This window comes from Falco rusticolus, chromosome 3, assembly GCF_015220075.1.
Source record: "Falco rusticolus isolate bFalRus1 chromosome 3, bFalRus1.pri, whole genome shotgun sequence".
NCBI lineage: Eukaryota > Metazoa > Chordata > Aves > Falconiformes > Falconidae > Falco > Falco rusticolus.
Genome location: NC_051189.1, coordinates 17,027,619 through 17,045,203, shown reverse-complemented (window position 1 = coordinate 17,045,203; position 17,585 = coordinate 17,027,619). Strand labels below are relative to the sequence as shown.

The window sequence follows — 17,585 nt, the reverse complement described above, 5'->3', positions numbered from 1 at the left end:
AAAATGTTTTCCAGAAGCTGAAAACACACAGGCCGTTAAGCAGAAGATGCTATTTACAGGAACACTCCATCAACTGTTGCAGCTTTTGTACTTTGAATAAAACATAGCAAAAAAAATTTGGGGTTTTAGGTATTTTGTATCAAAGATTTTGGTGCAGCTTATGCACACTCAGAACTGAGGAAGGAAGCGGCAAACTTCCCTGAATATCACCCTCTGTTAGGTATTAACCCGCACCGAGCCAGTAATCCACACAGACTTCTCGTCCTCCAACATTTGTTCAGTCAATTGTGAATCATGCAGCGCTGTACAACTCCTTCCACACTTAAAACCTTGCAAACCCTATTATGCAGATCTTGGCATCCTGCCAGATCCAAAAGGAGTACTCTTAACAGACATTAAAGATCCTTGCCCCAGGTATGCCACCAAATAAGCCAGCCTCGCACACACTTAGGTAGCGAATGCTCGGCAGTTGTATAAATTGTTTACACTCACACAGGAATATTTGGATCAAGAAAGAATGTGTCCCTAAAAAATAAATTACTTGTATGTATGTTCCCAGCTATGCCTGTTGCTTGAACTCCAGCATGTAAGCAGGCATGCAGTGGCTCTCTTCCTGCACTATCATTTAGCCTTTGCTGCATGTCACTCCCTTGCCTTCCAAGATTCCAAGATGCAGAACGATACTGCAGCTGCTTGGAAAAGGCAAGGAATTTCAGTGTATGCAAACCATTTGGGCGAGCAGGTTGTTGGGAGGCAGCAGGAGTAAGAAATCAGTGCAGGCAGCTAAGCCTGAAATACCTCGGTGGGAAAACCTTTAAGGAAATAAAAAAAAAAAAAAAAAACACAAGGGGGAAGAAAAGCTGCATAGAGAGGAAATGAACTCATTTCACACTTTTTGGCGAAGGGAAAGAAACATCAATTTGCTAGGTTTGGAACTGATCAGTTGCCCTCAAGACTGTCATGCAAGGGACATGGTAGTGCAACACAGCACACATGGGAAAGGGAGAACAGAGATGTCCTTTCCTCTCCAAGTGTACCTGTCTGTTGCATGTGAAACATTTGTTTTCTTTTACAATAGTTATCATCCTTCACAGCTGGATTGAGCCTAGACCTTAAAATCATTGAACTGAACATTCCTAATCTCCACAGAGATCCCAAGTTTCAAACAAAGCACAGCTGCAGAAGACCTGTTGTATTATGGCATGTCAAGGAAAAACAAATTTGCCCAGATTCTCTGATAAGTATGGGCTGTCCCTTGGATTAACACGAATGCAGAGGACCTGCAGCTGTACTTCCCATAGTAACCGTCTCAGCATTTCTATTTGTTCCATCAAATATTTTTTCCACTCAATTTATATTATTCATGTGAATAGTGGAAGGCCATCCCTCGCAAGCAAATCGGGCCAACTTAACAAATGGCTCTTAGACCTTGAAGTGGGCACCTTCCAGCAGCATCTTCCACAAAAAGCAAGATTAAAACACTGCTGCTCCCAGGTTGCTTCCTAAGAGGAGATAAGGGGCTGCAAAACCACAAATGTTTCTCATGCCCATATGCTCTCTTCTGTTTTGACCAAAAGCTTTGCATGGCTGAAAGCAACGGTGCACCACCGCCTCATCCAAGAGTCCCAGCAGCAGCAATGGAGTGAATGGAAGGGTTCACCTCCTTTATAGTATTAAAGTAGAGGTTATTACCAAAAGCAAAAGGTTGATTTTATTGAGTTTTCAGCTAAACAACTATAAATGAGGCACATACACTTAAAATAATTTTTAAATTTTCTAAAATTTCACTCCTCCTTTAGGAACCTTGGGTTTATTCACCAACAGGATGATGTTCGCAGTCCTCCTTACACCTACACGTCCCTCACATGCAGGGAGATGAGTGAAACCAATTGGTAAATCTGCACCAGACCCATAAAAATTTAGTAAATTCTCCTGCTTCGTTTAAATGAAGTCCCAGACGACCTGAGATCGCCCAGCTGCTCATTATTCATCCTCCCCTCCATGCCCACCCTGAGGATGTCGCGCTGTGGAGAAACAACAAGCCCCTGACCTGCCAAAACACATGCTGACAGAAGAGGCAAGACAAATAAAGAACATGCAAAAAGCAAAAGAACCAGCATCAAGCAAGTGATGAACTACAAGCACTGCCAATCTCAATGTTTTCAGAGGTGTTTTCTTGTTTTCCTTTTGCCTTCAAGATAGCAGAGAACAATGTGATTAAAACGAATGGAACAATCAAGGCTCAGAAGGAAAAGCAGCATTAAAGAGAATCTGATCTGCATGAGAAGACAAGACCTTTCGAAAAAGATCCACAACAGGCCCTCCCAAAAACTATGTGCACTGATTTGCTTTGCACTACAAGAAATACTGAAGTTAACAGCACGTTGCAGCATCTCACTTCTCAATTGCCAGAAATGAGTTACAAACCATTCAGATCAAATGCTCCCTTCCCACAGGGAGCTACAGAAAGTATGCTGTGTTCAAAGAGAAACGCGCAGTGCTTGCATGCGGCACACAAAACTACTCCTCTGAAGGGACATACACATTTTATTTTTGCTTTTATAAACTTTGATTGCTTTGAAAAAAAATCTTGCATAAGAATGTTACAAATTGTAACTGCCACGTACTCAGTGATGTATCATAGGAAACACCAGGGCTGTGACAATGGACCAAAACGTAAGGATGGGATGGGCTGAGTTTTTCTCACCTTTATGATTCTTTAATCTGATCCTGAAATCTCAAAGCATTGAGCCCAATTCTAGAGCACAATGGCCAAGTACAATTCCCACTGTGGACTTCCCACAAACAACCCCGTCACCATGTACACCACACACCACTCAACAGGCGTGAGCCTTGCCTTGCACGGAAGGCATGGGTTTCCCTTGTCAGGGAACTGAAGTTCCAGATATAAAGTGCCGTATAAATGGGATGTTTAGTAACCATTCTTATATTTAACTCAGTAACATCATTCCTCTAAATCACTTAGCTTTACGCTGAATTATTCTGGAGCTCGTTCTGTTGCATATTAGCCACAACATTATTTTTAGTAGAAGATGGAGAGAAATTTGGGGTTCCTGGAGAAAATACTAAGGGCAGGTCAAGAGACCTCTGCATGCAAGAGAGAATCTTGCTATCAAAAAATGTGACGTGTAGTCACACTGGCATATATTGCCCCCATTAAGTTTTAAAGTTAACACAGTATGGAGACAAGCGGAGACAATCACATTACTCAGGATTATAATTCCAGTTTCTGTAACCTTGTCGAGATCAAGGAGAGCTCAAAATAAACAACAGGTACACCTGAGCTAGTTCTCTGTTACTGCGAACAAAGAGAAAAATCAGTCCATGCATACTGTATCTTCATCACCTTGGCTGCAGCACCCATCTGCATCCACTGGCAAGACTTCAGAGTAATTTTAATACGCTGCTGATTAACCCTGCCATCCTTACAACTAAGTTTAAGGCAGAGCAATGCATATGATAAAACAAACCTGCAAATTATTTAGTTAAAAAAAAGGCAGATGCTGCAGCAATTCCCTCAGCACTGCAGGGCATGTGGGGCCTTGATCACAGCCTGTGATGAGAAAGAAGCACAGATAGTGCGCTTGGGTATGTGTGGGCAGACCCCTACGCAACATCTCCAAGATTCTGCCAGAAGCCTGCCCACACAGACCTGACTACGTGAAACAGCACTTAAAATGCTAATTTTCACTTTACTACTAAAGGTATGATTACTTGAAAGGTTCTGGTTAGCTGTAAAAAATAGCTACTTTTTCTTAGAAATTGTCATGATCCTTTGTGCACTATTCACAAAGAATCCCAATGCTTCATCAGCAGTATGGCATTAGCTGCATCAAACTGAATAACAGGTAAAAATTATTTGTTCTACTCATGGTAAATAACGAGCAGATTTTTTTAAACAGCAACAACCACCATGCTGCTAAAGATCTGCCATGATTCCCTCCACACCTCTTCCCACTCTCAACACCCACCTCACCCCCCACATCCCTGTAATTGCCAGTTCACAAAACAGGTTCCACTACTATGGAGGATTAAGAAAAAAACATTCACACCTGTGCCCATCTCCATAAGCCCATGTCAACGTTTCTGATGAGCAGCATTCCCATGCAAGTAACAATGCGTAAGGGGAAAAACAAACCCAACAACCAACCCACACAGCAAAGGCCCATTTGCTTAAGAACAAGAAAAAAATATCCAATACATCACTTATGGAAAGAAGCAGAGAACAAACACACTCGGTGTCCCTCTGTGCTGAAACCCAAACCCATACTTTAGCTGGAACAGAACATCTCCTGCATGCTCCCTGCACAGCCCACTAAAATGATTCCAGGATTTCTGATCATTTCCTGCTTTTGGGGTGTGTGTGTGTGTGTTTTATTTTAAAGCGCAGCATTATTAAAAATACAAGGGGGCTGAGAGCCTGAGGAACACCACCACCAGGATTGCAGCATTGTCTTGACAGCTACACACACACACTCCCCCTCCTCTCGGCAACCTGCCTGCTCTTTGACAAGCCATGCTTTTAATTAAATGTCTCCTAAGATCTGTTGAGAGGAAAGTGCATATGAAACCTTGCCAAAAAATAACTTCTAGTGCAAACAGCTTCTCCATCCCCCCAAAAAATACAGTACAAGCCATTCACCTCTGCCAGGCTCCCTCCTGGAGCAGACCCCATCCTCCTCCACCACTACTTCGTGGCTTTTTCTCCCGCAGCCCTCCCTGCTCATCAGCCCCGCAGATTAAAACACCCAAAGAAATTCCATGCCCCTGGCTGGGAGAAGCACAGCATGCACAGTCGCTGCCTTTAAATTACAGAGGTCCCCCCATTATCTGCTACATCCCTCAGCATCTCCCAACAACCGCATCCTTCCCAGCCAGCCCTGGGAGGAAGACAAGCTGCCCTTGTCCAGGGGAACACTGCAGTATTCTGCAGTACAGCCGCATGCCAGAGGCAGGGCACCTCAAGCCCCGGGTTTTGGGGAGGCATGACTGGCAGAACACAGGAACGCTGTTACGCTATTTATTTCCACGAGCGAAGGGCAGGAGGCATCCGCTCATCCAAAGAAAACCCTGCAGAAGTGCCCTTGGCTGCCAAGGATAGATTGGGAGCACCTCTCTCAAAGGGACCCTTTGGCAGAAGGGGTCGGCGCAGTCCAAGATTTCTGATGGCTGGTAGAGAGGAGCGCCCTGGCAATTTGAGACCTTTGCATTCATGTACAGAAAGCAGCAAATACCACCCTCATGAGAACACACAGCATGAAAATAATACCATGTAACTGACTGAAAAGCAATTTTAATCTAGGTACGAATCAACTTTTGAGCATCTCCAGCCTGAGATTATTTAATTTTTTTGCTTCCATCGCACCCATCAGCATGGCACAGCAATCCCTACGTTGCCCTTTCCAGCCCCACCCCACAGCTGACACGCACCGTGCCCATCTCCTCCACACATCGTTCCCGCCTCACTGCATTTATTCTGCTAGTGATCTGACAGCCCAAAATAGGGGATGGGGGGGGAAGAGGAAAGAAACGAAAACATTAATAGAAATTAAAAAAAAAAAGATGGGTTTGGAAAATGCTGACCCTGGTGCAAGACAACAGCTTGCATGTTTGAACAGGATAGAGAAAAGAGGGAAGGAAGGAGGGAGAGGTGGTGTCCTGCAAGCAACTCACAAGCCCCAAACCACAGCAGGGGTGTGTGTGAAGCATTTCCAAGGGACTTGCTTTCACCGGGCTGCTTCCAGGGTCGTGGGACACGCACCCAGCATTTGGGGCAGGGTCCCCTGCGGCGGCAGCCCAGGGCCGCGGTGGGGGGTGAGGCCACCACCCCCTGCGATGTGGCTGCATCCCACAGTGCAAAGTTTCACCGAGCCAGGTGGGGAGAGGTCTCCTCTCACCTGCACCCCCCCCACCCCCCCCAAGACACTTCAGTCTCTTACCTTCATGTCGCTTATGATGGTCTGGAAGAGCCCTCCAAGCGCACTACATTCCTTCTCTATCACAGCCTCCATTTTCCTCACTCGAGCGCACTGGAGGCGGCAGAAACTGCTGCGATTTCACTACTAAGCTAAAGAAAAATTAAGACACCCCAGTTTCCCACCTCACGAAAAAAAAAAGGGGGGGGGGGGTGCGGCAAACAAGCCAATCTAGGCAAAAGGGGAACAAAAAACCCCACCAACACACCTGAACCCCTATCTATCTACACCTCTAAAAATATACAGATTGGAGGGGGTGGGGGGGAGGATAAATAAAAATCCAGTGCTACGGTCGCCTCTCCTACACACACCTCCCCGCCCCGCTGAGGAGCACCCGGGGACTCAGAGCCGAGCGGGCACTATCCTCCCACGCACGGGCAGCCACGGAGTCCATCTCTGCGCATAACGGCCCGAGCCCCGGCGGTGGCGGCGGCCCCGACCGGCCCCCCGGCGCGCTCAGGGCAGCGGCAGCCCGCAGCCCGCCAGCTCCGCACACCCCCAAAAAACAACGTAAAAACCCCAAATGTAGCTATATAAAAACGGCCGAGACCGCGCGCTCAGCCGGTCCCCGGGAGGCAGCCGAGGAGGTGGTAGTGCCGGGGGTAGTGGTGGTGGTGGTGCCTGTACCGGCCCCGGCGGACCAGCCTGCAGCTACCGCACCCGACCCGCCGCCTGCCCTCTCCAGAGCAGCGCGGCCCGCCCGCCCGCCGCTCCCCCGGCGGCGCCACCGCCCGCCCCGCCCCGCCCCGCCCCGCCCCGCCCCTGCGCGTCACCAGCGCGGCCGCTGATTGGGTGCCGGCGCGGCCGGGGCGCGAGCGGGCCCCCCCGGGGCGCGCGCAGCCCGTGAGGCGATGTTCCCGCCGCGGGGCCGTGCCCCCGTTCCCCCCTCAGCGCAAAGCGCCGCCCGGGCTGGCTAACGCTAGGCTGAAGGGTGTGTTTCTCCCGAAACTGTCAAAATGCGGCTGTTTCTGCTGAAGAACATCTGCCTCAGCCTAGCGCTTTAGGACACCTGAGCTCAAACTGCCCAAGCGAAGTTACAGGCAACGGAAGATAAAGCCCCTGGCGTGGTACAGCCGACAGGGGCTGTTAGTTTGCTCTGGCCCACGAATGCAAGGCGGTATTGTGGTGAAAATTTATTAAATTGATCACTTATGGAAAGGTCTTTTGTTTTTAATTAGGAATCGTTTAACTTGGAGAGGGAGCTCAGGGAGCTCCAGGGCAGCTTTAATGAGCAGGTGGTGTTTGCCCTGAGCCCCCTGAACAAGCAAGACACGAGCAGGCACATCAGGCAATAAATACTGTGCACAGCTATGTCACAACGGTAACCCACACGCGGGCATCTGACCAACATCCCTAGCATCTGTGAACCTTACAAACCACGGGCATGCCTGCACTTAGCCTAAATGTAAAAGTTCAGATACACTAGGTGGTAAACTATTTTTATTTTTCACAGGGTATAAAGGTGGGCGGGATCCAGGACTGGGACAGAAGCCTCACCTATGGGGTGAACACACTGCATAGGAAATTTCCCAGTTACTGAGAGACTCCTGGCGCAGGCTGCAATGGGGTTTCCCAGCCGAAGTGTGCGCCTGGATGATACTAAGGTGGTAATCAGTGATGTGTCTTTTTCTTAGCCTCTGTAACACTTCGCAGCAGTGATTCGATGCTTTGCTCCTGTTGCACTTTTATCATATTGTGCATAATAACTAGTACTGTTTCCTTTTTTCATATTGCATGCTACTTCCCATTATTATATTGTAATATAATAAATTGCATTTATTCATCTATTTGATTTGAAATTAATTTTTGCTTGGTATCCAGTCAATCAGCAAAACAGGTATGTAAGGATGTTAAAAGTAAGTTGTATAAAACATGGGGTTTTTAACGGTAACTTAGTTTTCATATTCACCATGCCAAATTTTGCAAAACATCGTGGTCAAAATTACATACTCATGGGCTATGGCTCACATCCTGCAAACACCGATGTGGTTGCTTAACATGAGGACAGCAGCAGCACATGATAAATGAACTGAGGGTCCCCAAGACTCTCCTTGCACTGACATTAAAGGGCTCATCTATTTTGGGGAGTGGAAGTCTAAAGATCCTGTTGCTGCTAAACCCAGGACAGCCACGGTCCTGGGGAAACAGGCTGCGTTGCTGCTCGATTTACTGAGAACCAGATGTAGAACCAGGAAAATCCAAGTATGGAAGAATAAGCCTTAGAGTTTGAAGTGAAGGAGAGGGTGTCTGTCTGCATATATACTTACACACACAGGTACATGCACCACTGTGACTGAGAGGGAAGTTTAGAAATTTGAGTTGTTAACATTAAAATTTATCCTACAAACTCTGCCTGAGAAGAGCCAATGTGTGCAGCATCCTGTTTTGCTTCATTTCAGCCAGTGTCTAGGTACCTGCACGTGATGTATTACGTTCTCCATGTTAATTCAGCACTGAAGGAAAAGGCTGGACAGGTGCCCTGCCTCCAGCAGGGCCGTGGCAGCACAGGCTGCTGCAGCAATTTCCCCTCTGCTTTTCCCCACTTCACTGCGGGGAGGAAACACCTGACCTAGGTCTGACCAAGTGATTCATTTTGTGGCTCTGTGTGACCCTCATTCCCAAAGATGAGCCCAGCAAATGTCCCCAGCGGCTTGTGATAATGACACCTGCTCATCACATGCAAAGCTTCAGGTGCCATCACATAGCCAGTGTGACAGCATTCCCCTGGGACAAAGTCACATCCAGCAATTCGACAGGGAAAGTTGGTGGCCTACTTTGCTTGCTTCAGCCGCCCTGTTTCTGGAATGATCCTTGTTTTAGCACAAGCGATATTTTGGCTAACCTCCTTTCTGGGAATGAGAATTTCCAATGTAAAAGGTTGCAGAGTGCAGAATGCACATGGGACAGGAGGGACAAAAATCTCCTTCTGTAGAGAAAAAGGCTGTTGTTTAAGGACCACGTTAATGCTTTAGTTAATAAGTGAGGGCTGCCTGCTCTGCAGCAAGCAACAAGTCTTCAGACAGTGATGAAACATCATGCAGATACACAATAGAAAAACAAAGTAAGCATTTCAAGCCTCAATAAATTGTAACGAGTAAATTCAGCATACAATGTAAGAGAATGGGGTTTTACCTTGCAAATTTGAAAAGGAGAAACTGTGCGCGCATCACTGGTTATGATGAGTAACTTGCTAAACCACCGTAACTCAAGTGTACCCAGTCACAACCTAGAGAGACCTTATCAAAATTGTTCAGGTGGAATATTTGTCTCTTAGAAGGTGCTAGGTCGTGAAAAATGGAGACATGATGATTTCAACAAACTTTATATTCATAGGAGAAAAAAATAAAAATGCAAACAAAAAATTGTTTGTTCTTTCCATTTTTTTTTAATTTCAAAATCTATTTTGTTAAATTTTCATCGTATGTATCACTTGGAATAATTATTGTCTTAATTCTATATCTTAATTTTTTTATTTGTTCATAGCATAACACAGCTAAAAATAAAGCAAGGGCATATAAACTAAAGGCATCAACACAGGCTTTTGATAACTGATTGGGGTTTGGGTTTTTTTGCATTGAAGGAAATTTCAGACTTTTAATTTTATTTTGCCTTTTAGTGAATTTTAATGATAGAATTTTCTGCAGAATGACAGTTCAGCTTCAACCAGCTGTAGAGTGAGAGTTAACATTTTTCTTTGAAGACCTGAGTCCAAATGGTTGTTTAAAGTGCGAGTAAAAATTAGTTCAGTGATGTTGCGGTAACATTGGGTTACCATCTGTCACATTATTTCTGGGATCTGCTTGATTGATTCCTAGCAAATCACTTCCTGCAAGCATTATTTGCAAAACTTTGTTCTGGGCAAAGGCTATTTCTGTGTTCATGAGCCATCGTTACCCGGGAACATTTCATTACCAAGTGATGACATTCTGTAAAATATCCTGGTGCATGGGCAAATGCCAGCACCGCTTCTTGACAGTGGTTGGCTGAGTGCATCTTACTCCACAATCCCCAACAGATGTCAACCTTAAAATTTGTCAACGGCACAACAGTAGCCCATGTTCTGTTGTCCTTCAACACATCGGGTGTTCTGCTGATGAAAAGCCTGTTCCCCTGAAACCACAAGAAGGCTGATGGTTAAGAAAGAATTTCTCCAGAGGTAAGTGGGCAGGTTGAGCAATAACTCAGTTGCTTTGCCTGGTCTGGTTTGATCCTGCTTCTCCTCCCGTGCTGAGCGCCAAGGCACGAAGTACAGTGGCCAGAGTGAACCAGGGCACAAATCCGTGAGGGTCAGGAGGCTGCAGCATGCTCCCAGGTCTGCCAACGGACTTGCCTTAGGACTAGGATGTATCCATTCCCATTCCTGTGCCTTGCTTTCTCCTATAAAATGAAAATCCCAGTTCTTAAAAGCATTCTGAGTGTTTTTGCACCCAGCATGACTGTGAAACGTCACTGCAATCAGAACAAATACATAACGCTGCCAATGTGCCATAAAACGTTTAACTGTGGTGCTTATTTAGGTCCAGATCTTCAAAGATTTAAGCCCGCTTATGAATGTGATAGCCCCATGGAAGACTAGATTACACATGCACTTAAGTGTTATCAGATTGAAGTCATAGAACAACAATCACAAAAGGTACTTAATCGCCTTTAAATTACAGTGTTCCTAATTTAGCTAATGTTATTCCCCAAGGAAAAATTGCCTCATCTAGCATACAATCAAGAAAGAATCAAGGGCTGTTCCTTCAAGTGGCTGACAGTTGAAAAAGAGATATGGTTTAAAAAAATAGGTTGCTAAAGGCTGAACTATTTAATTGAATTATCTCTTTAAGAAATTGATGCAAATTAATATTATAATACTCCATTATATTAGCACAGAATCTTTCATCCCCAAGCCTTCATAAAATATATTAATAAACTTGAAAAACAAATGTGTACTTTCTTCTTTATGAAACCAGTATTCTGACCCTGATTGAGGTTTTCTAATAATGATTTATATTTTGAAGGATGATGGTGGTTTCCTCTTTATAGATTGAGAAAAAAAAGAGCCTAAGAGCTTCCAGGAGACAGAGTCCCTGATGTGATTTCCTTCAGTCCTCGAGGTGCTCGCCAGGTACAATCCTGCTCTGTCCATAAGAGCAGATCAGCTCCCTTTACAATGTCTAATTGGATGGAGAGGTAAGATAGCAGGCAGCATGGCCAGAAAGGTGACAAAATGAATTGAAAAATAGAGCAAACCCAACAATATCCATGTGAGCTAGCCCTCCCAATAGCATTACAAACATTAAATAGTGACCCCCTCCTTGTCACTAGTGAAAAATCTGGATTATATCTAAAGAGCTTTAATTATTCACTGGTCATACATGGAGGTTGGGGAGCTGGCAGGGAAGAATTCCCTTTTCTTTGGGAGCAGGTGTTTACAGTTACTGGTTTCAGAACAATTCAGAAATAACAATGTTGTGGTTCTCTGGCTTTATTCAGGTTATTTTTATGTCCCAAATTGTTTTTAAATTACCAAGCAGCATTGCTGTAGCGGGGCTACCTCTGAAATCGTTTCTGCTTGCTGCTTGCTGGCAAAATAACAGCTGCTGTTGCTTTACCAGGATTGATTTCCATAGAACAGCTCCATCTAAAGCCTACCTACAGGCAACAACTCTGCAGCAAAATATCAATGCGGTCTTATTTTCAGCTGTAAGCTTTCCTTAGAAGAAAAGAAAAAAACATTTTCAGCAAAGTCCAACATGGCATGTCATTCATTCAGAGCACACAGAGGACGACATGCTTATTTTTAAGGGAGTAAATTAGTCCTCCACTTCCCCACTCCCCGAAAAATAGGAAAAAAAGTCCTTCCCCCAGCTATCTCTGTGCAAAAGGCACAGAAGCTGAGAATCAGGGTTGGCGTGTTGTATTAAGGGTTTTACAGACAGGACACATTTTTCAGGAGTCGGGGTGTGGAATGTTCTTGCTCACGTTTGCCATCTCAGGCTGGTGGATTCAGAAAAGGTTCTCAGGTCTATTACCTTCTTCCAAGCAGTGCTCCTGCCTTTGCTCTTAAAACTCTTGCATGATGAACGTCAGTAAATGGCCAGCGGAGTTCCCATGGCCGAGGTTACGTGGGGGCTTTCATCCTCGGCGAGCCCATCATAGCACCGACAGCTACATTTCCATGCTTGCCTCTCAGCTGTGGCCTCTTTCCTACGCCATCCCATGCCACCAGCATCAGAGGCTAGGCAACCGTATGATGGGTCATACGGGGACCTTATTTGGCTGAAAACCAAGCCTACAAAGAAAGATTAGATTAGTGCAGAGGAGAACCCTGCCTTTTTGTGTTTCACAAAGAAGGGGCAGCCTGTATAACCGTTCCCGTGCTCATTTCCCAGGAGATACCTTCTTGTTTCTGATCTACAGCCAACACAGGTTTAAATGTTCAGAACTCTTGATCTGAACCCTCTTTCAAACTGGCTTCATTACCCGATATCAGGTTCTGGCATGGACACATTCACTCCACAAAAACAGGCCTTGCTTTCTACATTTTAAAACTGTTTAGCTGGTGCATCTTAAAGTCATGCAAAATCCACCTGTGTAGACGAGCAGTAAGTGGGGAAAAAGAAAATCAGGTTATACTCGCAGTTACATACATGCTTAAATGCTCTGAGGAAATAAAGCCTATAACAGGTGTCACTTAGTACAAATATCTCGTGTTCCCTTCTGCAAAGCAACATCAACTTTGACTTCAGTGTAATTACACAAATATATCAAAGTTGCCTGTTGGGCTCTAACTCCAGCACATATGTTAGTCCAAGCCTTTGTCGGCCATTTCTTCCTTTAGGTGTAATATAAAATGAATCCGAGTTCTTCTGTACTTCCCATCAAACAACACGTTTTAGTAGGTCACTATTCCTGAAATCTCTGAGATCCGTATTTATCACTACGCGCAGAACTCAGTGTGTTGAACCACCTCAGGACATGGTCATGTGAAACATAATGCAACACTTTCTCCTATAAAAGAAAACATTATTTTTTGCCAGTCCATAAATCCAGCTTTTAAAACAAGCATTACATTCACAAAGAAATGGTTTAGAAAAAAAATAAAACAGATTTCAATGGGCAGACTTCCAACTCTGTGTATTTGTGGAATAGTCGGGCTTTTTTTCCTCCCCTTTCCCTTAAATTATGTCTAGTTTTTGAAATTCTGACAAAACCAACTTGAATGCTAATCCTCTTTTCCAGACACCTGGGATGTTGGTACAGAGAAATTGTTAGGTAGATGTTTCTGCTGTGAGTCCAAGTTAAAGTTCTGCTGCAAACTTTGTGGCCAGAAAGTGTTTTGGGGAGATCAGATCATGCTGAGACCCTGATAGTGTACAGTTTCTTCAAAAAAAAAGAAACAGAAGAATTAGAAACAAGAGGAACCCTTCTGATGAAGCAAAGAAGATGGACAAAAAGAAAAATCTAGTCTACTGATCCAAATAATAGAGGCAGACTAGCACGTACTGGAATTTGGGACAAAAACCAAAGAGAGCTGACATGAGGACATACTGCAGGGAGGGACAAGCACAGCAATGAATGGTGCCATTGTGTGACTATTTTAATTAATTTTTGTAATGAAGCCAAAGCTCTAATTTACCACATCCCAAAAGTAAATAGAAAAGGTTATGACCTTAATTTCAGAGGTGGGGAAGGAAAACCTAATTGTTAAGTAGTCAGCTGTCACTCGTTATTGCAATTGGATAGATACACTTGGTGTGTTACTATGAATAGTCCAGATACAACAGTCAAAATAGTGGGTAATGACAGTTTCATTCCCCCTCCCCTTCATCTACTTTGCAAGTCTTTGATTAGTAACATTTTGTACCAGTTTTACCACGTGGGCTGCAATACTCCTGACTCCGCCAGACTCTGAGTAGACCTGTCTGGGCCACATAATAGCCTTTTTTTTTTTTGCTTTTTGTAGGAGGCAGATGTGTGCAACTTCAGCCGGATGCAAAATATACAGACATTACAGGAGGTTCTTCCTGTCTCCTTACCTTCTGGTAGCCCCGACTGAGTATATTCCTGTATGGGAGCTTGTAATGGAAAGACAGTTTTTCGAGGTAACATCTCTACAATCTGAGAAAGTGCAAAAGTCACAGCTGGTTCTAACCATGGCCACTAAATAAATACAATGAAATGTGCATTATATGCTGTTCAGAACATGCATCTGTTTGCATCACTCAGGCTGTGCTAAACCATCCCTGCGCTTAAGTTATGGGGGCATTTCTATGGGCTGAGGGGAAAGATGCGCGGCCAGATCTGAGTGTGGTGTGAACTCCTCATGTCTTATCAAATGCCATACCTCTATAGTACCCCCACAAAAAGAGTACAGTACTGTGCACTAGGTAAATTAAGTGCTTTCTACTCCGGATCTTTTTGTTCTTTGCCCTATAAAGCCAGTTTGAAGAGGAAGTTATCCAGCATCAGAACACGGAGGATTTAAGCAGAAATGTTCATACAAAAAAATGCTGTTCTAGCAAGTTCTGCTGTGGCAGAAACAAAGGAGTCATCTGCGTTAGGCTGACTAGTTCAGCCAAAGCATACCAGTATAAGGGTGAATATTATTATTTACACCTATAATGTGGTAGCTATCATAAAAAAATTACAAATAACAGGTAGTTCCTGACCCCAAATCCTTGTGTTAATAGCCACCCTCCTTTCTCAACAGCTGCCTTTATTCTAGAAACATGAACATGTCTTCTGGTGCTGTCCTCTTCTCAATATTCCTACTCAAAATCCCAAATTACAGGGCACTTCATTTATAGTATGTCTTTAAATCTTCAATGGCAAGGCAGGTCGTTTAGCTAGTTGACCTCACAGTTTAGCAGTTTAGGTCCTGAGCACAAAATTTGATGCATTCTTTTGTCAGGAATCGAGATCATCAGGAAAATTCACCTGGTGCTTTCAACAACTGGGAATAAACCTCATGAATGACTTTCTAAACTTCTGTCAGTACTGGGAAATGAGAGATCTTCCCTCTTCCATGGCTGTCAAATCAAGAGTGGACTGTTTTTTGAAGGACATGTTTTAACAAATCACAAATTAGCACAAGTCCTGATGGCTGGTGCTACCCGACAGGATGATCTAATGGTGTCTTTTGACTTTGAAGGCTATGGCTGTGTGAATCAACTTCTACAAAAGACCCAGGGTTTAGCACAAATCTTGAGAGACAGCTGCCAGTCTTACTGATGCTCAGGGATGATATATAGGGAAGGCACTGATCCTTTTACGCTCTTGTCACAGTGGATTGAGGTATAGCAGCAGGAGGGAGAAAGATCCTGTGATATATGATCTGTGCATGCCCAGTGGACAGCGTGCTGATCTCCAAAGCTGTATCTCTTCTGAGGACACTAAGATTGTCAGCAGAGGTAGTATCTTTCCTAAGGCCAAACAGGATATTTGGAAATAGTAGACAAGTGTCTGGGTGCATGAGCTTTTCCTAAAACCCGTGTGAAATGCAAAAAACCTTCAAAGCTAAGTGAGGACATTTAAAATATGAAAATTATTTCTGAGTAGCATTTGACGTTACTCTTGTGTGAGAAAGCGATGGCAGTTTTGAGAGAGGAGCTCCCACATCAGTTTTGGTTTTAGGGCTGAAAACATCCTCTGTGGATATCTAAGGACTTGGTTGACAGCCACATCTTTTGGCCTTTTGTGTCCAAATCCCATGGCAATGTTGATTTCCCAGCCTGTGCTCTGGCGTGGGTGAGCCGAGCCGATGGGCACTGGTTCCAGCTGATGGAGGCTGCAGCACAGGGTCTCCTCCTGCTGATGCCGCTTGCAAGGGAGAGCATATTTTGTGCCCTTCAGTTGCAAAAGGAGCACTTGGCTCTACCGTCAAGGCTGGCCTTCAGCTCTGTAGATCTCAGTCATCTGCAAAGAATTGCTGCACGCTGACCTAGATACTCCATCAGCTCTGTTGCAGTGCTGGCTCGGTGACGAGGCTGCCATTTCCCTGGTCTCTGCTCTGCCCTATATCCTGCCGTGGAGAAAAAAAAAAAAAAAAAAAAAAAGAGGGACTAATTAACATTAATCAGAGTAGCATTTTCCTCTAATGATTTTTCTAGAAAACGGAGTTTCCCAGGGAAATCTGTTGCCTTAATCTTCCCCTACTGCTTCCCTTCCCTGCTGTCTCGTTATGTTGCTCTATCTCAGAAATCCTTCCATATTTCAAACATGCTGTCCTCAAGAGAAGAGGAGCGTGCCACCTCCGTTCCCTCCTTTCCTTGCACCTCCACCATGTGATCCATCATATGTCAACAGAGAGTGAGGAGGGCAGTTTATTAGATAAAAACGGGGGCCTGTAGGCAAGCCTGGACCTCTAGCCATGGTCATCTGAGATGTCCACATTCCACTCGGCTGGTGTGCTGTTAATGGAGCACTCAGTCCAGCTGGAGAAATACAGCTGGTAACGTGAAAGTGTCTTCGTAGCGGCTGATCTGTGCTAGATAGGAAATGAAAAAAGCCAAAATCAAATGCTTAACTGCCTCTAAATTTTCACTAAAATCAAATTAGATTGGCAAGTCTAATATTTCCTCTAAAAAAATTAACAACTGTAAAGATACATCTGGGAATATGACTATGGGGGAATGCTCATCTTTGCAGTCTTGCTATAGAGGGCTGCAGGGGCAACACCAGCAGAGGGTCCCAAAGGCAAACTTTCCCCTCCTTGTTTGCTTCATGTGACAGCGATAGGCCTTGAGCAGACACAGCACCCTTCGGCATGATGAAGCTTGATACTGCACTGCCTGGCCTCCCTCGGTAGCTCATGGAGAAAAGCTGCCTAGACCGGAGACCCCTTGGTTGAACCTGGTGTGCTACGGATTGCCCTCCTCGCCACTCTGGACCATGCGAAGACACAGGCTTTGTTCTCTGCTCTTCCACACCGCTTTGGTGTATCCTCAAGTGAGTCACTCAGACTAAAATGCTCAAACTCTGTCCCTTGGTTTTCCATCTTCATTACAAGGCTACTGTGGCGTCAGACGGACCAGCCACCCCTGTGCACTGCACCAGAGCTATGGTGGCATCTACCTGGTAGGACAGAGGATGTGGGTTTGGCTTGGCATTTGGTGGGATGGGGAGAAGAGTCCCACCAGTCATTCAGCCACATATGACAGGAGGAGGGGCCATTACCACAGATTATCTTGCAGATTGTTCAGATAAGTGGGAAGAAAATCCTGCAAGGCAGAGCAATAAACATCGTAATACACTCAGCAGGATTTGCAGGGCAAGGTGAATAATGCAGAAGCAAGGAGAAACAGTGAGGCTTTATTCCAAGATATATAAAAATACAACACTGATAATGTCTTAGAATTAAAACCAAAAATCCTGTAAAAACCAGTGTCTTGAGGAAACCAAGGGGTGCCTTGAACCCTCAAGACAACTTTTCCTAAAGAAGGGGAAGGCAAAAAAAGGAGGTGAGGTCTGGCAGCCCTGCCCTGTGCTCTTGGGTCAATGCTTTTCTTCTTGAGGTAGTAAAAATAACAGTGTTTTCAGAAATACTCCTGCTAAAGGAGTGACTGTGACAAGGGCTGCTCTGCGGAGATGTCAGCCCCATTT

At 44.8% G+C, this 17,585-nt stretch overlaps 1 protein-coding gene across 20 annotated transcripts in view; it reads right to left on the bottom strand.

The window, feature by feature from the left end:
• Positions 1 to 6,702, bottom strand: part of MTSS1 (MTSS I-BAR domain containing 1) — a 127,105-nt gene extending 120,403 nt beyond the window's left edge. For 11 of the 20 annotated variants that reach the window (XM_037381628.1, XM_037381637.1, XM_037381623.1 and 8 more), the window contains exon 1: positions 5,961 to 6,700. In XM_037381628.1, coding sequence (XP_037237525.1) covers positions 5,961 to 6,032 — 72 coding nt within the window. In that variant the 5' untranslated portion in view covers positions 6,033 to 6,700. Of the gene's footprint in view, positions 1 to 5,960 lie in introns of all 20 variants that reach the window. The other 9 variants (XM_037381618.1, XM_037381629.1, XM_037381638.1 and 6 more) reach the window with 2 other exon arrangements.
• Positions 6,703 to 17,585: the final 10,883 nt, after the last annotated feature.